Source organism: Aulonocara sp. 'chitande type north' Nkhata Bay, linkage group LG15, assembly GCF_057382095.1.
Source record: "Aulonocara sp. 'chitande type north' Nkhata Bay isolate Kocher_YH1m ecotype deep benthic linkage group LG15, A_spYH_male_GT1.1, whole genome shotgun sequence".
NCBI lineage: Eukaryota > Metazoa > Chordata > Actinopteri > Cichliformes > Cichlidae > Aulonocara > Aulonocara sp. 'chitande type north' Nkhata Bay.
The window spans coordinates 14,236,820-14,261,627 of record NC_141358.1 but is presented as its reverse complement, the minus strand read 5'-3'; the positions used below and the strand labels follow the sequence as shown (position 1 = coordinate 14,261,627).

Here is a 24,808-nt window from a genome sequence, read left to right as displayed (position 1 = left end):
TCAACACTTCAGGCTGCTGGTGCTGTAATGGTGAGGGAGATATTTTCTTGACACACTTTGGCCCCATCAGCACCAAACGAGCTTCATTTAAATGCCAATGTATTGCTGTGTATTGCTGCTGACCATGTCTATCCCTTTATGACCAAAGTGTACATCCAGTAGAGTACATGTACAGTTGACAAATCTGCAGCAACTGTGTGATGCTATCATGTCAACATGGACCGAAATCTCAGAATGTTTCTAGCACCTTCCTAAATGTGAGATTTACATCAATTCTGAAGGCAACATGGTGTTTAACCAGGTACTAACAATGTGTACCTAATAAAGTGGCCGGTTACTTCTGAGCAGATTAACTTTTACATGGACTCCACTGGAGCAAATTCCAGACACAGTGTTACTGAGAATAAGAAAGCTTCCCTACTTGTGATGACCAAAAAAAAAGAAAAGAAAATGTAATTTTTTCCATGAAAACCATATGTGGTGTAGCTCCGAAAATAGAAATAGCATCCAACTCTCTTACCAGCACAGCAAGCTTTCTTGTATCTGGCTTGTCAGAAAGTAAGAGCTGATACTTATGTGCTTCAAAGCAATCCACAACTTTAATTTATGACAATAAACCTTTTATTCATCCTTCAATAAAATGTTTGTAATGAATGCAGAACACTTACATTACTTCTAAGTACTCCCTGCGGCTGAGCCGGAGGCTGCTTTCGTTCGGGGAGGGTTGGTTGTTTTGTTGGAGGAACAACAGGAAAGCATGGAGCAGCAGTGTCAGGAAGCACCGGACCTGGCTTTGCAACGCTGTCTGCTTCATCTCCAGCAACAGGAGTGGCCATTTTCTTAATTAACTGGTGTGTAAAAAGAAAACGATGGAGTAAGGATAAATGTTTTTAATGTGTTTGCTTATGAAATATGCTGTGGCAACGTCTACTGTGGTTTATTTACTAAAGTGCCATTTCCATGTCTCTCCTGTCAGTCGACAGGAAAGCAGAGTTCTGTGCTTTAGCTAAATAGCTTTGCTATGCTTCAACTCTGCTGAGCTTGCTAGTTACATTGTGTCTCTGTGCTAAAAGGACAACTACACTGACACTCACAACTTTTAGTTACATGCAGAAAAACTAACCTCTGGTTTGACTTGATCCTGTCCTTGTATGCTCTGTACTGGCTTTACTTGATCTCTTGGGAGGTACTTCTCTAAATAGTCAGACAGTTTGATGTCGTTAAAAGAAGGAAGTGGAGGACCTGAGTCACTAACCACAGCCTCTGCAGCACGGGTTTCCTCTTCACTCTGCTTGGCTAGAGTGTCTTTGATTGAAGCTGTGGCTGACGGGCTTGGTGTGGGTGGCTGGGACGAAGGTGGAGGGCTCAGCTCGGAGGCTGCAGTAGGCGATACGTTTCCTGAGCCAGTGCCCTCTGACTCGGCTTGAACTCCATTTCTCTTTCCTCTGTAAAGGGAGGTGAGACTACTCAGAACGCAGCTCCCCGCCAAGCGAGACTTCACCTTGATTTGATCATCTTTCTGTTCCTTCACGTCCTCCTCTTCCTTGACAGGGGTTTTGTCCCTGAGGCGAGAGTGTGTGTCTAGGCTATTAAGCAGCATGCTCTTGTCTGCAAAGCTAACCCTGGCAGGCTTCAGGACAGATTTTGTATTTGTGTTTGAGTTCTTGGAAAAAAGGGTCAGTGATGTGTTTATGGAAAACTCAGGCTTTTTTCTCAAGCCAAATGTAAACTCCTCTGGGTCAAAAGTCTTCTCAAAGCGGTCCTCCTTAATGGCTGGCATTGCAAATGGGGGCTGAGGTGGTCGGAGGTGGTTGTGCTTCCGTGGTGGGAGGGAAAATGGGGCACAAAGTTTCTTGATTTTCTCAACAAAATCATGATCATCTAGCTCGCCAGGAGTGTCCAGAAGATTGCTCTCACTTCCAGAAGAAGTCAGCTTTTGCTCCTGGACTTTATGTTTCCATTTGGGGAAGTCCACATCCAGCCAGCTAGAGGGGGCATCTTGCTGTTTCGAGGAGTCATCTGTGCCTAGACCCTGTGGCAATTGGAACTTCTTCATGGATGAATGCTGTATTGAGCCTGGGATCAGCCTGTTAGACTCTGGGGAAGTGGGTGCTTTTGAAGACCGTCTCAGATTGTTATCAACAGGCTCCTTTTTAACTGGCTTGACTTCTAAATGTGTGGAAATGTCACGATTGATATGAGATGAAACTTCATTCACTGGCAAATGCAATCCCATCACAGCTGAATTCTCAGTCACATTCACTGCGTGGCTTGCAGCAGTGCTATCAGGGCGGCTCTTTGTTATGTATTCAGCATCCCTGAGTGGTGTAATATCGCTGCCATTCTCTATATTTTTTGATTCATCAGACAGTGTGTGGCTGGAGGCTGGTTTTGTCATATCTCCAGAGGTACTGACTTCTGAGGTCACTGATTTGACAGTTGAGCTTTTTTCCTGATCTTCCTGCCCACCTCTCTCTGTGTTTGCAGATTTGCAAACAGAAGTAGAAGAAGGCTCTTCCACATATGATTCTTTGTTTTGCCCATGTGTCATGTCAGTGAGTGAAAATAGAGTGTCATTAGAGACTTTTGCCTTCACTTCCTCACTGGCCGTAGCTGCTTTGGTAATAGGATTTGTGCTGGAGAACTCTGAATCATTAGCTCCATGTGTACATGAGTCATCCCGTGAATTCTCTGCTTTTTCCACAGATGCAGAATTAGGCTGTGCAATCACCACTGGCTCTCCTTCTGTTCTGGGGCTTTCTGCAGAATGAGTCTGCAACTCAGAAGGCCCATTTATAAGCGTCTCTACCTTCCCAAGCTCTTTATCACTCTTGGCGCCCCTCACAGCCTCATTAGCCTGGGTGATGGTACAAACAGCAGCTTTTTCTGAAGGTGCAGTCACCGACTGACTGAGATGTTGTGTTTGAGCAGGGAGATCTGATGAGCCGCTGCTCTTTTCTGACTGAAAAGCTGGTTCTGGTTCTTTAGTTTCTGGTCTTATTATGTCTTTAACCAGTTGTGTCTCCTCATTTTTTTCAGGATTTTTTCTTTCATCATCCCTTGCAACACTTTCCTCTTTCCCTGTGATCGCCTGCACACTGTGTGAAACCTTGGGCTTTGCGGCACTTTCATCTAGAGGCAGGCGCTGCTGTGGTTTTTCTTTAACTTTCTCCTCAGTCTGATTTGTTTTCTCACTCACCACCTTCTCTAATCTCACCACATCTGCAGGTTCAGCTTGAGTTATTAGTTCTGTGTCCTTGTTTTGAGGTTGCTGTGTTTCTTTTTTACTAGGCTTCTTCCTTTTTTCTTTATCTTTTGACTCAAGTTGCACTGAAAATTCTTTATCTAATTTGGGAAGTTTAACAGGTGACTCCTCCTCCGCTGCAGAAGGCTTCTCAATAGTTGGTTCAACCAAAGGTGATTGGGGGGAAACTAAAGGTTCTGTGACTTCCACAGAAGCCTTTTTTCTTTCCATTTTAAATGTCAGACTTTGTCTCTCTGCTTCTTCCTCTTTTTGGGGTAAATCAATGGAGTCCTTGTTAGCGGGCACCTTTGTTGTGCTGCTACAAGCAGCAGTATCAGGTTCATCTTTGCTGACAGATGGTTGAGGTAATCCTGCTGGTGTGTTTACTGACTGGTGAATATTCACCTTTTTAAATGAAGCATCTAACTGCTTCTCCTGTTTATCGGATACCTCCACTTCCTTTTTAAATTCCTTCTGCTGGCTATCGCTCAGTGGCTGTTCGTCAGATTTTCTTCTTTGAACTTGAGATGGCTCTTTTCCTGAAAGCTTTTTGGGAGAAGAGGCAGTCTCATTTATTTCATCACTCTTATCTGGCTTTGTAGCGGTGACCTTTGACTTACTTGCAGAGCACTCTGGTTTGTTTTGAATGCTTGGACTGATGGGACTGGTTGGGTCTCTATTTTTCCGTCTTTTAGAGCGGGAGCCTGTTCTGCTAGGGCCTTTGGGAGATGGGCTACTGTTATTGGTCACTTCTTTGGAATCGCCTAGTTCTTCAGCTGGAGGATCTGTTTCAGCGCGGTTGGGTTTCGTACCTTGATCTATTGCTTCTGAGACCACCGTTTCCTTTGTTTTCCAGTCTGTTTGTTGTACTGTGGGAATGGACGTGTGCTCCCCTAAAGGAGTCGTATCTCGTCCTTCTGGTTTTAGTGCTATCTTTGACACTGCTTTTGTCTGTATCAGCTCTTTTGTATCCAGTTTACCTTGACTGTCCAGTTCTGGAGACTTTGACGTAATGTCTGCCACAGACGAGGTGGATTTGTGAGACATTCCTTTCACGGCCGGTGTTTGAGGCTGCACAGGTTTATCCTCCGACACAGACGCGTCTGTTAATTTCTGCACTCGCTCCCTGATGGTCATCAGCTTTTCCATGACAGGTGGCTGTTCCGTGCTGTAGCGTTCAGCTGATCTTGACCTCTGATCAGACGCAAGAAAATCCACTTTCAACCGCTCGGTGGGTTGTCTATTTGGAGACACATCAGCACTCCTCGGGATTCTGAAGGGCTGCTTGTGGCCACCCGTAGGTTGTTGCTGCTGCTTCTCAAAAAGGCTGATTTTATCCGCAATCCTGGCAGTCGTTGGCTTACGCTCTTCATCAGCCTTCTTTGGGGTGTGTACTCTGTGCAAACAAGAGGTAAATATATCAAAGAACTTCTGAATTTAAAGTCATAATCCATTTATGACCCACCACACCTGCCATAGAGATTTCTATTTGTTAATCACTTAAGAGATAAGAATAACCTGATCCATTTTTCACGTCCTCTATATGTTATGAAATCAGTCCTTAGAGCACAGCACTGATCTTTGCATTATGAATCATGGCGTTGTTTCACTGTGGATACAGTGAAGCAATGCTGCTTTTCATCTAAAGCTGTAGCCTGCTCTTTTACCAAAGCTGGAGCTAGCATAAGTATCTGCTAATAAGGGGATATCGATGAGTTAAATATTCAGCCTTGACCCTCAAAAACAAACAAACAAAAGATAGCATTTTAAGTGAGGTTTACTTATTTAGTTACACTTACTTTACTTATTTTAGTGAGCGTTACTGAAAGACTGATAGATGCATGTGGTGATTAGCCAGTGTTCTATCTATGTAAATCAAACACTTTCACTCCTAAATTCAACTTACCTGCCGTCATTCTCTGTTTTGGGTGTATCCTTTTCGTCACCTTTGGTATTCTTTAATGCTGCATTCCAATCCTTGTTATCTTCAGCTGGACTTTTCTTTGGATTCAGACGAACATGTTTTGTAAAAAGCTTCACCTCACTCTGAGAAACCTTAATGCTCCTGCGTTTGGACTCTGGTGTCTCTGTCTTCCTTTCTACTCTATAAAAATCGTCATCGCCCTCCATGTCTGCACCTTCATCCGCCACACAGTTCAAGTCTTGGAGGTTGTCCAACTGCTTGACCGTGGCGGGGCAGGAAGTCTTTCTTTCCCCTCCTTCAGGTGAGGCCTGTGAGGTGGGGTTTTGCTCGGAGGAGGAGGAGTCTTTAGGTGCCTCACTTTTGCTCTTTAGACTACTCACTAAGTTATCTGACTTAGGGAATCCCTCTGAGGCAGGTTGTGCAGTTGGAGGGATTGTTTCCGCAGGAGCTTTCCCTCCATCGCTCTGAGAGTTTTTCCTTCTTCTTCTGGCTGAGTTTTTACGCCCCATGATGTCTTCTTCTATTTGTTCTTGATCTGGTTCAGGCTCTAACTGTGAGTCTTTGTGGGATTTTAGTGGCACTCCTACTAGTGTGCCGTAATAATCCTGTGCCCCAGCAGCAGGCCTCGCATGTGTTTCTTTGTTCTCTGCACTTGAGCTAATTGCTAAATGAAAACTTGGTGATGACTTTGCCTTAGGGAGGACTTGAAGGCTTTTTGTGAGTTTGGTGCGGACAACTTCCTGCCCAGCACAACTGTTCTCACCACACTGAATCACACTCGTTTCCTCCAGGTACACATGGAGCTTCTTGCCTGTCTGGGCCTGTGCTTTTCTCTGGGCCTGAGGCTGGGTGTGGGCCTGGTCAGAGTACCATGCCACTCCCTGTTTAGTAGATGAATAGAGATGTGTCAGATGGCTGTCATTCCTTTCAGGATTCCCACTTGCTGAAGTACGTTTGTTGCTCTCCTCCCTGTCCTGTCCTGTTGTCTGCCTACTGCACTCCCAAAGCTCCTCCTTTTTTGGACCTCCTACTCCCGTCTCAGTGCTGCACACAACAGGGCCGTCTCTGTGGGCAGACTGCGTGGCGTTCTCCTCGTCACAAGGGAAAACGCCTCTGAAGAAATCCTGAAGATGGGGATTCTCCTCCTCTTGCTGCTGTTCTCCAGCCCAGGGTCTCACAGTCTCCTCACTTTCCACTTCTCCCTCTGACTTAAGAGTGTGATCGCCAGTTGAGGGGGCATTTTCAGTAGGAGTCTTCGGAGCCTTTCCCCTCCACGGAGAGAGCCAAGTGCCAATACGACCCAAGACTCCAGTACTTGGCTGGTCTTCGGGGCTCTCAGACTAAAGCAAAGCACAGAAATAACTCAAATAAATGTCAGCTTCAAAACGTAGCTGCAATTTGCAAACATGCATATTTCCGGTGAATATGCGCAGAATTTAGATAACATGACAGTAATACAAACTGTCTAAATGGACAAAGCAAAGGAGTGCAAGCTGGAGATCCGAAGAAAATATAAGTGAGGGTTTCCTGTTCATTGAGATTTATTTATTTTTTAGTACAGCCATGCATCTCTCAGCATAGCAAAGACATGCAAGGGTGCTTATAACCTGTAAGCTTACCGTAGAAAATACCATATCATTCAGACCCTTTATGTAGGCTGTGAACATGATTTTGGTTTAGAACAAAAACTCCTACAGAGCATAAAACACAAACAAAATCATTCCACCAGGACAAACAATAGCAGTGTGAAAGAGCAGAAAAAACATCACATGGATCAATCACTTTGACAGATCCATACATAACTCTCTAATTTGAACCAGACACTCTTGGCCGTCATTTCAAAATCGACTTACCCTGAACTTCACATGGAAGAAAAACTTTGATCTCGACTTCAAAATGTAAACCGCTGCTTAAAAATCTTCTCTAAGATGTTTGTCTAGCTGATGGAGAAGCTGCGTTTAGTCCCCGTTGCTTGCAGTAAAGCATCCACAACTGTAATAAGAGCGCGGCAGAGTGGGGCTTTGGAGATGTGCGTGATATTTTGAAGTTCCAGCCCCTCCATCAGAACGCGCGCAGCCCAGAGCTAAAAGCGATGCTTTCAAGTGCTGCTCGTACACATCTTCCAACATGCAAACATGAGCGGCCCGATGAAGCCGGTTTGTCAACAGCAGTTTTTTTCCCACGTCAGCAGCTCAACCACAGTTTCATTTTGCTGGTATTTAGTTTGGCTTAAGGGCAACTTATAGCATCAGATATACGTTGAAATGATTGGCTATATGACTGGCTGCTATTAGCAGTTTAAAGCTTTAACTAACACTTACTGGAATACCTTTAGTTATAATAGGCTTAGTAACTCCCTCCAAGTCAAACAAAATCAGTTTGTTTGTTTTAAATTAAACGTGTTATTTTTTCAACTTGTTAAGTTAAGAGAAGCGGTTTGTGGGGGCAAGAAATGCTAAAGATAGATATAATTAGCCATTCACTTCCCCTTATCCTTTTTTAGGGTCGCGGGGGACTGGAGCCTATCCCAGCTGTCTTAGGGCAAGAGGCAGGGTATACCCTGGACAGGTCGCCAGTCTGTCGTAGGGCTTACACATAGATACAGACAACCATTCGCACTCACATTCACAGAGTTTCCAAATAACCTATGCCCACTTACTGCATGTCTTTGGACTGTGGGAGGAATGCAAACTCCACACAGAAAGACCCTGACCTGCTGGCGAAATTGAACTCAGGACCTTATTGCTGTGAGGTAATAGTGCTAACCACTGTGCCACTGTGCTGCCAGATTTAATTAGCCTATCTTTTTTATTTCATAATGATCACTGGAACAAAAAATTATGTATTATTTACATGATTTCCCCAGTGTATATATAAAGCAGTCACGTCTTCTGTTGACGGCCTTCGCATAAGTTTGACTGTTTGCCTGTTATCGACCATGTCATGACTCATATTTCACATATTTGTAATATCACCGTAAATGCTTAGGGAAAAATCGCAGCATAGTGAACAGTTTTTATCCCAGAGCCATCTCTTAACTTGACTTATCTCATCCTTGAACTCGACATACTTTCACCCAAACGTTAAGCAAAACAAATTTTGGAACTTGTGGCATAAATGTGCTGAATATTTCTAAGGGTAAAACTTAAAAAGCAATATTTTAAGTAGTTATTCAATGAATGTTGCTTTTAATTCCATTATGTATATTGTTGCACAGGAATAAAATGACATTACTTATAATACTTGGAGTTTTTGAAAATACTTTTTTAAAATCATTTCCTAGTTGACTACTCTCTGTTTTTTTATGCTTTTTTTTGTCCTGTGATGGTCATAAGTTTATATTTTTCTAATTTCTTCTTGACTTTTTGCACTTTCAGGAACAGTTGTTACACTGTAACAACTCATCAGCTGATAAAAAAAAAACCCATTCACTCATTTGTTTATTCAGGCACTCCTTTGCTGTCCAAGTTCAGGATAGGATTGGAAATACGCAGTAGCCACGTGTCTCATTGTTTAACATGTACTGATCTAAAGAAGCAGAAGAAAAAAAAGAGCAATTGTCTCATCTATTGGTGCAGTGTATCAGTGTCTCAGTATACATTTTACTGTGGGCTATTTGTTGCTGTTCTAAAGAAACAATGCAGTACATCCACAAGTTTGCTGCACTGCCGCAGGAGAATGAAAAATAAGTATACGCACTCATTCCATTCACTGAATGAGCTTATTTCCACTGAAAGAACTCAACATGAAGAACACTGAAATAAAATTACAAAACACCATAACATATAAGCACTAAGTAGCAAGTATGTATAGGATACCTAAATGGTGACAATGCACAAGAAAGAAAGAAATCTCATTATGTAATATAAGAGAGGCTTGTTGATAAATGAGTGTAGATTGCTTTGTGATTTTACAAAATTTACAAAATTTTAGTGAGGTTAAAATGTCATATTTCAAAGAGCAAAAGCAGTAAATTGATAATCTGGATGAGTGTTTCCTTTCCAAACTCTTACACCTAGACCAAAATTAGATCTGTTATATTTCAAATAGGTTATATTTGACAGATATGAGCATTTCAGACTGAAATTAGATTCTGTTTTGAGGAAGTGACAGCTGTTCTGTAATCATTAATTAGCTGATGTGTGTGCAGTTCAACATTCCGACATTTTTCTTAACAACTGAATGCAGCACGAGGCCTTGCCCAAACAAAGTTTTTCAGCGGAAATGACGCACCGCTCATGTGGGTTTCAGAGTCTGCTGAAAGTCGTTTTTTCTTTTTTCCCCAAATTTCTCTTCTTTTATTTGGCGAGAAGTTCAAGTCATTCTTTCCATGCTGCTCAGTCGGGGAACTTAACCATTAAACCACTCCTGTCTGGGTAACTCAGGATTGTTTTGATTTTTTAAAAATAATAATAATGAAGCAGAGCAACTAGAAGCCACGTTGTAGCATGATGAATTTTAAAGAAAGCTCGATTTTCTCTACTTCTAATGCTCATACATAATCCACCCTGCCCGGGGGGACTGGCCGCGAATCACTGGTTTAAACACTGCACATGGGATTAATTTATGCGTTCACATTTAATGTCCCATTTTGTTTTTACTATAGTATTATCATAACGGGTATACCCCTTACAATGGTGGTCAGACAAACACGAAAAGTAAAGCATCAACCATCACCACGCTATCATTAAACCACCTTAAACGTTGTTTTCACTACTTTTAATTACCATAACGAAGTCTACCAGAACTACAGTTCATAAGATTAAAGCAAATGTGGCCTAGAGGCTTTAGAGTGTTACTTAAACTTTCAAACCGTCTCTACTGAAAAGCCCACAAACCGCAACTTAATTTCTTTACAAGCACGCCGCCACAGACAGAGCGAGATCTTACCATGATTACAGTGTTTCTCGTGGCTCTATGGGGAACAAACCGGTCAAAGGTAGCCCCCTGGAATAGCCCTCATAAATGAAGTCTTTCAGCGTGCTGTGCCGCTTCTCTCAGGTAACTCTAACCTCCTCAGACATGCCACTCTGCAGCGGACTAACTAATAAATATTCAGTGCAAGCTTAACAGAAAAGAATTTCAAGGCTAACTTTTGCAGTACGCCAGATGCAATTGAGTCTGCAACTTTTGAAGTGTTGTTTTTTTTCCCATGGTAAGAAGGGGAAGGACGCAGCTGGAATCTGCCCCAGCTAGGTAACACCCCGAGGCTTTGAGCACCATGCCACAACAGCTATGTCACTGCGTTGTGTAACGGCTGTGTATTAGGCTGCATGCTGTGAGATAGGCTCCCCTAAAAGACCCGTCTGTGGGGTTTTATCTGCTTTAGGAAATACCAGCATGTTCACATCCACTAGGTGGTTTGCACTACCTTATTCTTTCCCTTTCTTTTGCAGAACCTTTGTGTTACTGTAGACCCTAGCTTTAAAACCAGTGCTAGTCCTTGCATGCCGGACCCTTTTATCTACACATAACAAGCTCTGTGTACACACAACACATCAAAAGACATGCATGGCATTAATAAATACATGCAAATGCATTCCTCCTCTTGGGTTGTCTGTTTCCCATGACTTATTCATGGGCCACAGAAACTGAAACCTGCCTCATTCTACAGCCTATAAAAAATTTACACCTAGCCTCACCTTGTTACTTGTTCCTTTTACCAATAACAAAACAAATAGGGGAACTTGCCCAATGTAAATGATTTACCAGTGCATTATAATTCAATATCTAGAGAAAAAAGAAAGAATAAAAAGTTGAAACTTTAAATGTAATAGAATGCAGTGAGACAAACTGTGGTCTTTCACATGCTTAGCTGAAACCTGCTTAACAGTTTTGGAATTTGCAAATTCCAGTTTGTTAATATACAAAAAAGCTCTCGATGTGTAGCAGGTCTGGGCACATCACCGTAGTCTCTGAACCCTCTTACTATGGAGCGACATTCTGCATGTTGTAATACATGCAGAATGTGGTTTGGCATTGCCTTGCACAAATAATGAAGGCCTACCCTGAGAAAATGCTGTGTGGCTGGCAGCTTTATGCTACTCCTTCACAGATGTGCAAGTCAGTGAACAGTGTGCAGTGTACTAATGAACCCCCGTACTCTCTACAGATGCTGTTTTTTTGTACTCACTCCTCTGATAACAAGCTGGATAGTCTCTCTCCTTTTTAGCCTAGAAGACATCCATCTGTTCTACAGAGAATTTAAAATTTTGATTTGTTAGACTAGAAACCTGTTTCCCACTTTGCCTCAGTCCCCCTCAAATAAGCTTGGAACCAATAAATGTGGCAGCATATCTGAATCTTGTTTATGTTTGTTTTGTTCTTTCCATTTTAAATGTTTAAAGTCACATTTCTGAATGCAGTGATCCTGAATCCATGCAGTGATTAACAGTGCTGGGAGTGCTGCTTGAGGACTGGCAGATGACCATCCAAATAAGGTTTTTGGCAGAGTCCCAGGAATTCTGTGGCCTATTAAATATTTTGAAATTACGGTAGATGAAGAAATTTGCAGTTTCTCTGTGTGTATGTGTGTCTTTAAAATTATGGATCCTTTCCAGTCAGTTGCTGCCCCTGTTCCAATGTTTTTGCAAGTTTGAACTTGTATCTAATTAAACATTAGCATAAGTTTTAACATTCTATATGTTCTAAAAAATGTTTAAATCAGTATTTTCTGATTATCATTTGTGCAAAATTCTAAGATTATTTGAAATATGTGTATACTCTTTGAATCTTTAAATATAAATTGTACTTTATATGAAGCTTAAGCATAAATTCAATGAGGAATCACTCATCTGCCTGCTTTCCCGGGTGCTAGTCTGCCTTTCTGTTCTCTACATCACTACTGCTTTCCCACCCTGTCGATCTCAATACTGTCATTATTATTCTCATCCAATCATTTTCTTGCTCGCCTCCTTTGGGCCAATCATCCTCCACTTTGTGTAGTTTAAATCTGTGCCATCTGTCATTCTCTCTCATATGTGCAACCCACCTCCTCCCCATCTCCACCTCACGGACACCTTAGTCAGACCTTCACTCGAGCCTTAGTCTTCACCTTTACCAACACCAGTATCTAGACTCCAGGGGGTCCTATCCTAATTCCCATCACCGCTGGGATTTCTTTCTGCCATGGTGGGTCTAATCAACAAATACATCAATTTCTCTGTCTCAATAAATCGTGTTCAAATTCTTACAAGTGATCTCTTCTTATCAAACTAGGATTGGGATGACGATGGGTAACTAAACTACATTTGTCTATGCAATTCAGCATCAAAATATGAAAAAAAGTCCACTCAGCAAAATTCACGCTAAAGGGAGTGCAGGTCCAGTTTTTCCAGTCTGGAGCTGATTAAACAAATAACACATGGAAAAAATAGAAAACCTTTTAGAAGCCATGACATAAAAAAGAGAAAAAGAAAACCACCGTTCCATGTCTCTTTAGTAGTGCTGACTCCTCTAATTGACCCATATTGCGAGGATTAGTTTAAGAGCTTGTTATAAAGTGACAATACAAATGCTTGGTGGGATGATTGAATTTTCCTGGTGAGTCACACATTCTGTTTTACTTGGCAATTTGGCTAGAAGTGTTATGTGGTCTAACAAGACATTCTATGCATTTTCAGACAGAGGAACAGCAATGAGCAGATTTACAGTGTGCGCCAAGAATTATTTCAGTCCTGCCCTTTGTGTCATACAGTTGCAGACATGTTTACCTAGCAGCCGCTTGCTACAAACAGCCTCCTTTTGTTGGAGTGAGCAGCTCCACTGCAGGCACGTGCATAAAGCTGCTTTGTTGAGGGAAAAGAAAGAGTTACTCATTCTTTGTATCCACCCACATTTCCTTTGGAAAAGAATTTGAATTGTCAAGCTTCTGGAGCCAAGCTGACAGTCTTCGTTTAGGAAAAAGACAGTATTAGATTCAATGTAACCATGGAAGACTCAGTTCTTACACTCATTCCCATGTCTTATTTCTCAATTTGTTGGTTTCTTTTTGTGGCCTCTAAATGTAGAATAACTGTTTAGAGTGACTTCAGGGGTCAAGATGACACACACCTCAACTCTAATGTATGTTTGGCAAACAATAAGAGGCTTATTTAAAAGCACACAGTAGGCTAAAGAAACACGATTAATTCTGATGGGTCTTCTTAGGAATAGTAATTATGGGGTTTAACCAGAATTTTCTAAATGCTGCTCAACCATTCCTTGCATTGCAGAGAGTGAAAGAGAGACTGTAAAACTTTGCCCTTACTCATTGGCTCATTGAAACACGAGATATGTTGCACGTCTTGTTTTTGCGTACGCAAATGTATAATTAGCATTTGACTGGCACTTCTTTTCAACACCCACCAAATCCAGAGAAATTTCCGTGTCAATAAAACACAGCAATGTTTGCTTTTCTTCAGCCATGCCTGTCCCTCCCTGCCATTCCTCCGTTGCTACTCATTGCTGGGCAGACATTGCAAACCGCCAACTTTCAACCAGCATGCCTACAGAGACCGCCTTGGGGGTACTTAGGAAAAATAACAGATTTCAGACTTGATGTAACTCCATTGCTCCATCCACTGGTTGTTGATGTGAGCTGCACCCATGCAGGGTGAGCCCCAGAGACTGCAGGAAAGATATACAGTCTATACAGTTTGCACACACGCCCTAGGCTAACTGCTGAGGCTTGTGGATCCTGCACGCATTATTCTAAAGTCACATAAGTTTGATAATTTAGGTTGTAGCAGATCATATGAAATTACTAATTAGCTAGAGGGGTTTCACATGCATACTCTTTAAGTATATATGCAATTAGTTAAAATGAACATATTGCTTTTCTATCTGATTGATTTTGCTGGCAGATAGTTTGCTGGCCTTCTTGTGTTTGAGAGTGCCTAGTGGATGCTCAGCTGACTGAACACCCCCTCAGTTATAAGATAAAAAACACGCTGATTCACTGCTGCTCTGTCTGTTACTGCCAAGCCATTCTCTCGTATCAGCAATGATATCTATGTGATTTTAAGCTTGAAGTCTTGCCATTCAAAAATGTTTACTGAGATGAAAACAATGAATATATAATTTCTGAAGTGCCACAGATGTTTTCACAATACAATATAGTGTTTTTATAAAGCATATATTGAGTTCATTCTTCACTCTCTGAAATATTAACCCCCTCGTTCCCACGTCCTTGGAGCCAAGTTTCTTCTGATTTGCTGTCCCTGCACTCCAACGGAACTGTGTGCCTGAGATCGCAGTGTCAGGGATATTTGCTTTCTGTGATGAGGATCCATGAGTAGGAAAAGCCACTAGGAATAAAAAAGGGTGTTACAAAATCAGTGTGAAGCCTGAGCTTCTGGTTCACAGAGAATACGTGCAACTCTGCTGGATAAGAATGTCCACCATTGTATAGGGATGAAATAAATTAAGGAAAAGCAAGGAAAAGGTCCTGTTAAGGTTAACTTAGTTTGAAGTTTGCATTACATAACCAATATGAACATGCTTTCTACCTACACAGTTCTTGACTGTCTGACCTCAGCTGCTCCTAATTACAGAGTTTACTGCCTCCTGATTGAGCTACAAACTCCCTAAAAGAGTTCTTAATATCTACAGAACAGCACTTTGGCTTACTGATTTTAATGCTTAACAAACCTGGCATGCACTGCTGTCAGTGCAATGAAAGGGGAAAAGATGCAGGAATATTTTTGGTACATGTGATATTTTGCACTTAGTAATTTTAAAAAAAGAGGAATATGAAAAAAAATCTGTCAAAGCTTGCTTGAAGCCACGTGACGTTTCTAACTTACTAACACTATTCATTGCCCATAAAAGCTACCCTGATGTTTTATTATTTGGAAAAATAATTAATGATTTCTTATGAAATAGAGTGATAATGCACTTAAATTAAATAAATAATATAGTACAGAGAAAAATAATATTGGATAAATGTTACAAGCCTTACTTGCAACAAGCTCCGGGCAAACAAACCACATTTTGTGAGCCTGGTCTCGACCGCCTGCCTTTCAAGAAATATGAGAAATGTCAGTCGAGGTCAGAGGTCTTTATTTTTACATTAATTTTCACTGGTAAGAATTAATGGGCTGTTTGTCAAAACCTAAGAGGCTGCTTCAGTGAAGTCAGTGTCCCATTAATGCTGATGAACTCTCGAGCATTCTCAGCACATCCTTCCATCAGACAAATGTATGTAACTCATGCAGTCCCCGTTAAGTAATAATGATAACTAGCAATGTTCCTTTGCATAATTATCACCTGATATTGTTCAAAACAATTTTAATTTGATTTAGCTGGGGGAGATATTTCTACATGAATAAAGACAAGGAGGGGTGCAGCATTTAGGCTTTTATGCATGAGCTCTTCTGTTAAAATGTCCCCAAACACAAGGATAATGACGGTATAGATTTTCTTTTCACAGCTGTGATCCGGATCAAACGTTACTTTTTAGGGCGATTCTGGTTTCTGCCAACTGCTCTGTAGTTATCCTCTGTATTCGTTACGTAAATGTTAATGCGATGAACCGCAGAGCCATAATCCTCTTTTGCTTTGTCACCGCAGGTGAAAGCAGTCACATCTCTTGTACTCGTAGACATTTGAGTCCCTGAAAGATATGAAGGCGAGAGTCAGTCCAAACACAACATTCAGAAAAATACTGCACCACTCCAAACGCGAGTTAATTTCAAAAACATTTAAGTTTTATTAGAACAGTTAACATTCACCTTCAGTAAGTTTAATAGATTTTCCGACTACAAAAGCGCAGTGTATTTTCTCCTGCGAGTCCCTATTCTGATATATTTGATTTTGTACTACTAATTATACCGTTTGCTACACAGAATTACACTTCACCTTTTCTAAACACTTAATCTTAGGACAAAACTTGATTAATTCACAGTTTTTAAATTTGTTGGTAGACCAGCTGGCATTTATTTCGTTTTTAAAAGATAATGCCCAGCGTTCAAAATTCTACAAGGAAAACGACACAGCAATAACAACATGATGAATTCTACAGAACTACAAAAAAAAAATCTCCCTTGTGAACCTGGCACTCTTCCATTTTTATCTGTTCCTGTGTGAAAATGTCATCTCATCCAGGTACAGCACAGCTGCGTCCATTTCCAGAGCCTATACTCAAAATAACAGGTATCTCGCCTGAGGCAATTTCAACTTCAGGAAGAATTATCATCTTATAACTTTGAGTTGCACTGAATATTGATCTGTCAGCTAGGTTTTGTGCCCTCTTGGTTGTTGGCTGTAAAAAAAACACAACAAAACTTCATACACAGAAGCTTAGTGATGAGTATATTTCTCATTGTCAGTTCATAAATGACCCTTTGAAAAAGCAAATGGTGTTACGGTATCACTATAACCATGCTTATCTGCAGGACGAGCCTTAGTGGATGTCAAAGTGAGCATCGTGACATTTAGACTGACGCTCTAGTATGACTGAGGGCTCATATAGCAGATCATCCTCTCCAAGAGTTGAACTGTGATCCAAGTTGACAAAGTTAGGGATGTTGAAGTGAGAAAGAAAGGTGCACTCTCTGTCTGTCTTGCTCTGTTCTATTAGTCCAGTAAGCTGTTGGTGGACCCCAGCCTCCTCAATGTCTTCTTCCATCTCGTCCATCCCAGAGGAGCTGACACCTCTGTTCCGGTTGAAGGTTCCCTGCTCGGCTCGGGCCCCGGTGTGCTTTCCAGCTCTCTTTTCTTCTACTTTTTGCTTCCCGTGACCCTTGTCTTCCTCATTGATGTAGAAATTAAAATATGAACGGGATCCTGCTAGCAACGGACGTGAGAAGGCTTTGTCGTTTTCATCCTGGTGACCATCAATGTCTACCAGACAGCTTCCCGGTCGATGACGCTTTTCAGCCGAGTCTGGGTTACTGTTATGAAACAAAGAAAGATGAGAGTGAGATTACAGCAGGAGAAGGCTTTAACAATATGAGGCGCTTTTTTTGGTCATTTTTGTCCTGAATGTAACATTAGTTCAATAGAAAAAATTAAGGATTTTTTTGTTCTCCATTGCTTTTTTGCTTCTGTGTCTGGAAATGGATTCTTAAAATCACCCATGCTGAAAAAGGAACAGGGTTGAGCAGGGGTAACTACTTACTCCGCCTTGGTTTAACCACAGAGCTGTATTCAGTCTGACATTATATAAGTGACTTCTCACCAATTTCCAGTTCTGGTTATTATTTTGAAATGGAAAATGTGCCTTTGACAATACGAAGCTCAGCGCCAGTTCAAATATCTTTTGTAAAAAGCACAATATAAAATCAGTAAAGAGGCAGTTGAAAAATTACAGGCAAAACATGAACCCTAGACTTATTCACATAATGGTTTGTATTCATTCTGTATTTTTCTTAAGGCTAACTGTTCCCATCCAAACGACACAAGAGGTGACGGATGAGTATGAAAGTGATGTGAATAATATGCTACGGTTTTTCCAGTCATCACATTGTGAAGTAGTTAAACACGTTTTGGAGATTTTGGAACAAAGTGTATAACAAAACACTCCACCACCATCACGGATGGATGATCCGCTGTGGGCCATCCCTGCAGCAGCATTCTCAAAACTAGAGGAATCATTGTCAATGAGCGATGAATTGATGGTGACCAATCGCTTTAACTTAATTTACATTGGCCTTTTTTTATTTGTCACTCATCTATATATGTATTCAACATGACATAATTATATTACAATGTCTTACAACATACAGTAATGTGCAAAATGCCCAGTAATCTCTCATTTCTTTATATTTTGCTTTGAAAGAGACAGACCTTCTTGTAATTTTTCTAAAGTGCTCTTGAGCTATAGCTCTCTGGGCTTTCTGAAGGTCTTTGATTCAGAAAGCCTGGAGCGCTATAGCTCAAGAGCACTTTTTAATTTCTTTGGATATTAGCTGTTTTTCCAGTCATTTTCAGGCCGGTCCTTGTACCTGAGGATTTCTGTTTTTTTGTTCAGCTACTTAAAACTGACCTATGATTCATTGAAGCATTAGAAGGACCTAAATCAAGACATGTGCCAGTGTTGACATACAGTTTAGCAAAGAATCTATTTTAAATTGTACCTTTTTAGCAAATTGTTATTAGCAGCCTGTCACAAACACACAACATGTGTTCCCATTTCTTTAGTTACATTTTCAAAAATGCCAAAGATAAAGGCTTTTTCACCAATAAGGTAAATCCAAATGAGCTGTTAGCAGAAAACTAGGCATGTCTTAGCATGGTTTGCAGTGTGACCCTAAAACATGGAGAAGAAACTGGACAAGTGGAGGACAAAAGAAGAAGTGGGAAGCCTAAAAAACAATTTACAGCAGATGAACACTATCTGATGGTCATAGTCTTAAAAAATAGGAAAGAAATCTGGCAAAGAACTGAGACAGGGGCCGAGTGATACATCTAACCTGATCCATTTACTATTAATTGAAGCCTCATTTGACATGGTCTCTGTGGAAGGGTGGCTGTCGAGAAGCCACCCTTTCATTGGGAAACAAGGAGGAAATGCTAAAGTATTCCAAATTACACATGAACTGGGCTGAAAATAAATGGCAACAAGTCTTATGGACTGCTGGACTTCAATGTTATTAAAACAGTGTAGGATCATCTTGAGAAAGAATGGTGCAAAAAGCACCAAGCATCCAAAGAAAGGCTTTGGGATGCCCTTCAAGGAGCCCAGAGAGCTATTCCTGCAGACTGCTTAAATAAATGACCACAAAGCTTGCTTAAGAGAGTTCAGGCTGTGGTGAAGAATTAAGGTGGACATACCAACAAAATGACTTTCAAGCTCATTAGAATTGTACAGACACTGTTTCTGCATTACAAACTGTATTTATTTCGCACATGTTTCAAAAATGTTTACACTATTTCCAGTTTTTCTAGAAAACTAATAAATAATGTGGGGGTAGCTCAAGACTTTTGCACAGTCTACTGTCAGAACAGCATCCCTGAAACTCATCAGCTCACTCTTAAACAGCCACCTAGATGAGAAGTGCTAAGTGCTTATTTCCTTGAGCTCTCCACGGTGCTTTAAATGTCCTTGTAGGGGGAAATGTGAAAGTGGAAATAAACATGGGCTCCAGCCTGCTATTATACCCACTCTTGATGTGGCGCTCCTGTCTTTGTGAGCAGAGTGAGAACAAAGAACATGAAAATCACGAACACAGCAAGTCCAACCCAAAAGCCGATGACGATGGAGTCTGAAAGGTCAGAGAAGGAAGAATCTTATTAGTACAATTAATGACTACATTAATCTCTGCTCTTCTCATTTTCTGTGTGTGACTTTTATTCTCAACTGGAAGCCTCACTCTGAGGACAGAATTCTTAATTGTGTTGTAAAGAGTGAAATTTCGTTCGTCTAACATTTGATTAAAGTAACCGAATTGTTTGGCATTACAATTTGGTCTCATTAATTGGCTTGACTATTAGGCTTCCACTGGAGTATAAAACGGCACTACAGGTGCTCCACGAACTAAATCTGCTACACAATGTTGCTGAGAAACAGACAGCGTTCAGCTAAAGCAATAATGCAAGGAGTAAGGGGGAGTAAGGGGGACCAAAGGGTGATGAATCATTTAATTAAAAGTGCGCTGGAAGGCATACACATAGGCTACACATAACACAGCCATAGACATAAACACTGCACAATTTAGAAGGAGATCAGAAACAATGGGAAACGTCTTAGTAATGTGTTTGGCTTACATCTGTGCGCTTTGAGTCCCTCGAACGACACGGGCTCTTCGTCCTCATAATATTCATACTGCCACACGTAGTCACTGCGACGTGCGCTTGTTTGGCTCCGGTTGTGGAAGTCGGACATTTCAACCTAATTTTTTTTTTTCGTGATATAACAGTAGAAGACAAATCAAATCAATCCAGTCAGAACGCCATATGAGTGAGACGCTATAGTATCCAAAACGTTTGCAAACAGGCAATCTCCAGGAATGTTAGATCTTTCTACTGTTGTTGAAAATAAATTCAAAGGCTGGACATTTGGGGAATCCCCCGAACAACTCCTTGAACGTTATTTCCGTTAATAACGTAATTACAAAGCGACCAAAATTTGGAAAAAGAGTACAAAAATTCACCGCGTTACCGTTACGCAAAAACTCTATCCATCCTCGTGTGAGTCCAGTAAGCGAAGCAACAGCCTTTTGGGGAGCTTCTCAGTGCGCATCACCCTTACCCAACAGTCTCTGTACTAGTGTCTCACTTACTCCCGGAGATAAAGAGACTACGCTGCAAGATGCTCGTGTCCTCGAACCCATGCCAAGGCATTTGCAGTAGGTTGACTAAATGTACTGAAGACACGTACAACACTGCCGACTGAAATTCTTCTGTGTACGTCGATCCAGTAGGATTGACCGTTTGGATAAATTAATTTATGTATTTATTTTAAACCAAAGTTGTGTATTTAGATAGATACTGCAAAACGGGTGCACATTTCCCTTAGCCTAAACGTGACAAACCAGAGTCATTATATAAAGTATAATTGATGGTTTGGAGGAGAATAATAATTTACGGTGTTATGAATTGAATAAAGTACGAAGTAGATTTACAATGTAAGCCCAACGCAGCTAAATAGCCTGGTAATACTATAATGATCCATCATAACATTTTGGAATAGGACAAAATTTGTCTAATGAGACAAAAGGTAATTACATGTTAATGCTCATCTGGAATGATTCATTAGGGGTCAGTGTGTGGGCTCACAAACACGAGCTTGAAAGTATATATATATATATATATATATATATATATATGCACCAGTGTAATTTGATCAGCCAGTATCTTTGCTGTACTTCAACATCATGTCTTAGTACTCAGAAATGGCTCTCATCTGTTTTGACCCATTATTGATAAAGTCCAAGATAAGTTTTATGAAAAATGTTAGCCAAGTTTATTAATCTCCCACCCACTGGGACTACTGATGGGATACACGATCCGACTTGCATCCATTTTAGTTTAATTAAGGGTTGTTGAACTGCTGAAAGACTGTGAACAGAGCCACCGTGATTAATGATTCAGAACCTAATTGTACCAAAGAAAATTTCAAAATGTTAGGATGTTACTTAGTGAGTTAAAAAATGTTTATTAAAACCCCGAAACGCAACCTCATGTAAATCCTTCTTTTCATCTTTAAATAAATCAGGCAACCTTCTTCATTAGTCCCACATTACTTTAATTTATGAAGTACCTCTTAAGCAGATGCACTTCAACCAGTTTATGTAAGCTTTCGTGCCCTCGTGGTCCACCAAAATGAATTGTTCACATTATGAAAATTACAATCACCAGAATGATCACAAATGCATATATATTAAAACCTTGGTGCCATTAGTGTTCTCAGTCTGCTTTACTCTGTTGAAAATTTTATGCCAGTGCAGGCCCAGGGTTTGAAGTATTTTCTCATTTCCAACAACCCAGCACTTTCAATTCATTTCAAAGTTAAATTCACTTCTATTTATATAGCACTAAATAACAACAACAGTCACCTCAAACCACTTTATATTGTAGGGTTAAGACCCTATAATATTAGAGAGAAACCCCAACAATCAGAGGACACACTATGAGCATGTACTTGGCGACAGTGGGAAGGGAAAAAAATCCCTTTTAATGGGAAGAAACATCTTGCAGAACCAGGCTCAGGGAGGGGCAGCCATCTGCCATGAGAGACAGTGAGGGGAAACTTAAGGGAGCAGAGCAGATAAGACAAGACACACATGGGAGAGGACCAGAGTTTAATTCATTTACTAATGATTTAATGTAATAGGGACAAAACAGGTGCAAAACAGGTAAGTAAAGAAGAAACATTCAGTTTTGTTTGGTTCAAAACTGAGTGCATAGTTTGCTCATTTACAGACTGTACACTGGGTTTTAGTGTCCTGATTAACAAAGACACACTTCCCAAGTATTAACGTGCCATTGTTTTCCCCCAGCACATACCAAGAGATCCTACAGAGTGACTGATGCCTCCAGTTACAGAGGGTGGGCCCTGAGTCTGCAGGCAAATGGTGGAGGTGTTAAGGAGTAATTTGCATTTTTATAGATTTGTTTTACACTGAATGAGGGAAATGCTCTGAACTGAAAAACTACAAAAAAGAAACAAAATCTTGATGTCTGTTTTTGGTTGTGTTGTTTCAATTATTTCTCCCACCCCTCTGATTGTCTGTTTCAGTCTAATTTTTTTTTACCTCTTTCCTCAGTCCTTCATCTGCCTGTTTGGCTGCCCGAGTTCTTCACCACTGTGTTATTTTTTTAGACTTTACTCTTCATAACCGCAGAGTTGAATGTTTTCATGGTAACTCGAGAGTTTTAAACAGCTTTCTATTAAAACTCACCTTTGTTTTTGCTATAGCTGCTTGTCTGCCTCTATTGTGTTTGCAATCGGGTCGTCATTTGTGATGAACCTTAAACCATAACATAAATCAGTACCAAGGTTTTTAAAAGCCGTGTTCAGTGAAAAAGACACATCAAAGCTTAATGTCCACCGTTCTTTTCTTTTCGTCTTGTATTCATCTGTGGATCAATAATACATATTTCAGACAGTTTCTCAAAGCTTGCTTTGTTCTCCTTCAGCAACAATGGAAGATATTATGCTGTGGTGTTTTCACATGGAACATCTGAAGGGCTTTGATCAAAGGAAGTGTGTCCAGTGGTTGCTTGCAGTGCAATCGTTTAAGGACCTGTCAGTTAGTTTGATAGTGTGAACACTCATTGTACCACTGTCTGTCTGTCTGTCTGTCTGACTAACTGACTGACTGAGGAGCGTATGGAGCCTATACCAGCTGCCATTAGAGTGAGATGCAGGGAACACCATTATAGGTTGCCAGGATTAATAACACAGAGAGACAGACAACTATTCACCTTCACATTCAACATAAGGGCAATTTAGAATCACCAGTTAACCTAACCCCACTAAATGTAGGTCTTCGGACTGTGGGAGAAAGCCAGAGCAATTATAGCAGTCCTCGCTATAATTGCAGTGACAGTTTTACTGATGTGGTTGGATTTTTACCAAAACTATAGCCTATTAATATAATATTAATATAATAACAGCTGGTATTCAGAGACCAATCAGATTGGTATCCTGAGGTCAGATTTGTATATTGATTGGTTTAATGATGAGCTATTCAGTAATGACTACAATTAACCTGTAGTTAAAGATAGTGTTTAAAGGTAAAAGGTCTTGCTTTGAACGTTACACTTGATCTCCCCTAAAACGCCTGCAGTCCTCTGAGACATGTAAATGACCCTGTTCACTAGGTATGTGACTCATGACAGAAGATGCTGTAGGTAGGAGTGCTGTATGGTTTAAGGTTCAGCATTTTAAACATAAAATAAACTAGTAAAGCTAAAATATTCTAATCCATGATTAAAAATAAAATCTATTTAACCCTCTCAGGCTCAAATTAAACTTTTTGTTGCTAATGCACAACCAAGTCCTGCAGTGGTACTTCTGAGTAAAAAAAACTCATACAATATGTATGTGGGGTAATCAGGTTGTTAGTTTTTAACTGTTGCAAATCGGCAACGCCTGCCTTGAGAGGGTTAAAGAAATACAGTGTAAACACTGAAATGAAATGCATTTGTGTGTCCAGTGCTGTTGTGAGTGGATATATTTAGTTTGATGCTTTTGTTCCTCTGGACTTTTTCACAGCTACATTGCATTTACACATCATTACGTGAAATTGACAGTCAACAATGCATAATGTAAAAGTACACAGCAGACAGCATCAGTAGGCAGAACAAAACTACTGCTGCATTTATCACTTCTAATCACTTCAATTTCCTTCAGTTTGCCTAATAACATTTTAGTCACACTCTGCTGAAGCTTTAAAGCTACTACCACCCACTGCTTTGACTGCTCTGCAGCTGTCCATCCACAGAAATAGGAACACTGAAGACTCCTAAACAGATACTGTGAAATATTCATGGCTTTGTATCAGCATTGCCGCTACGTGCAATGCATAACTCTGCTACTGTTGCTAAGATGAATTCATGCCTTTCACTCACCAGCAGTGAGTTCTTATCCAGGCTCTTCGAGTTCAGCTCTTTCTCTCTTATCTTTAGTCACAATTTTTTTTTATTGCATCACACTGTCTGGGTTGATTCTCAGTTTCAAGCTCTGCAAGACTTGTGGCATTGACTAAGGCTGGGGTACCAACTGGAGATATAGGGGCATGCTTGTTGTACAAACACAAACCCGTTTTCAAACTCACACTTCTCATTAAGGTTGGTTAGGGACTCCAAAATCATCCTCAAAAATTCTCAGTTTCTCCTTTGTCATCCAAATTGTCTCTGATGAGGGGTATTTTTGAGTGCATCAGCTCCGATGGGTGAGTCTTTCTAAATCGTTATTGTAAGAGTTGTATTGCAAGAGTTTACCACAGCGAAGAGCAGAAAGACAAGCAGAGCACCTTCATCTTCACACTTGCCCAGTGATTTATCCTTGTTTTTTATTTTTCCATCTGTGATTGAGGGTCAGTAACTGAAATAATGATGACAGAAAAGAGAGAAAAGGGTAACACTAGCAAAACAGATAGACCACGAAAAAGGTTAAGATGATTCTAAATCTTTTAGCGCATTTAAAACACCGCAAACTGTAGATAAACAGACAATTTCATTTGCAAACACTTATTACCCCTGTGTTATCC

At 40.6% G+C, this 24,808-nt stretch overlaps 2 protein-coding genes across 4 annotated transcripts in view; both read right to left on the bottom strand.

Annotated features, from left to right (window-relative positions):
* Nucleotides 1-10,297, bottom strand: part of LOC147312760 (uncharacterized) — a 28,777-nt gene extending 18,480 nt beyond the window's left edge. Inside the window, exons 1-5 of one of the 3 annotated variants that reach the window (XM_086264402.1) lie at nt 7,022-7,198; nt 6,788-6,859; nt 5,151-6,508; nt 1,124-4,640; nt 669-848 (exon numbers count right to left, since the gene is read on the bottom strand). In XM_086264402.1, coding sequence (XP_086120528.1) covers nt 669-848; nt 1,124-4,640; nt 5,151-6,508; nt 6,788-6,835 — 5,103 coding nt within the window. In that variant the 5' untranslated portion in view covers nt 6,836-6,859; nt 7,022-7,198. Of the gene's footprint in view, nt 1-668; nt 849-1,123; nt 4,641-5,150; nt 6,509-6,787; nt 6,860-7,021; nt 7,199-10,058 lie in introns of those variants that run through there. The other 2 variants (XM_086264404.1, XM_086264403.1) reach the window with 2 other exon arrangements.
* A 4,956-nt stretch (nt 10,298-15,253) lies between these two features.
* Nucleotides 15,254-20,356, bottom strand: LOC147312759 (melanocortin-2 receptor accessory protein 2A-like). The gene is made up of 4 exons (XM_086263767.1): nt 20,251-20,356; nt 19,857-19,980; nt 19,255-19,354; nt 15,254-17,041 (listed from the first exon to the last, which is right to left on the bottom strand). The coding sequence occupies exons 2-4, from the start codon at nt 19,972-19,974 to the stop codon at nt 16,552-16,554; spliced, it is 708 nt and encodes a 235-aa protein (XP_086119893.1). The 5' UTR covers nt 19,975-19,980; nt 20,251-20,356; the 3' UTR covers nt 15,254-16,551.
* Nucleotides 20,357-24,808: the final 4,452 nt, after the last annotated feature.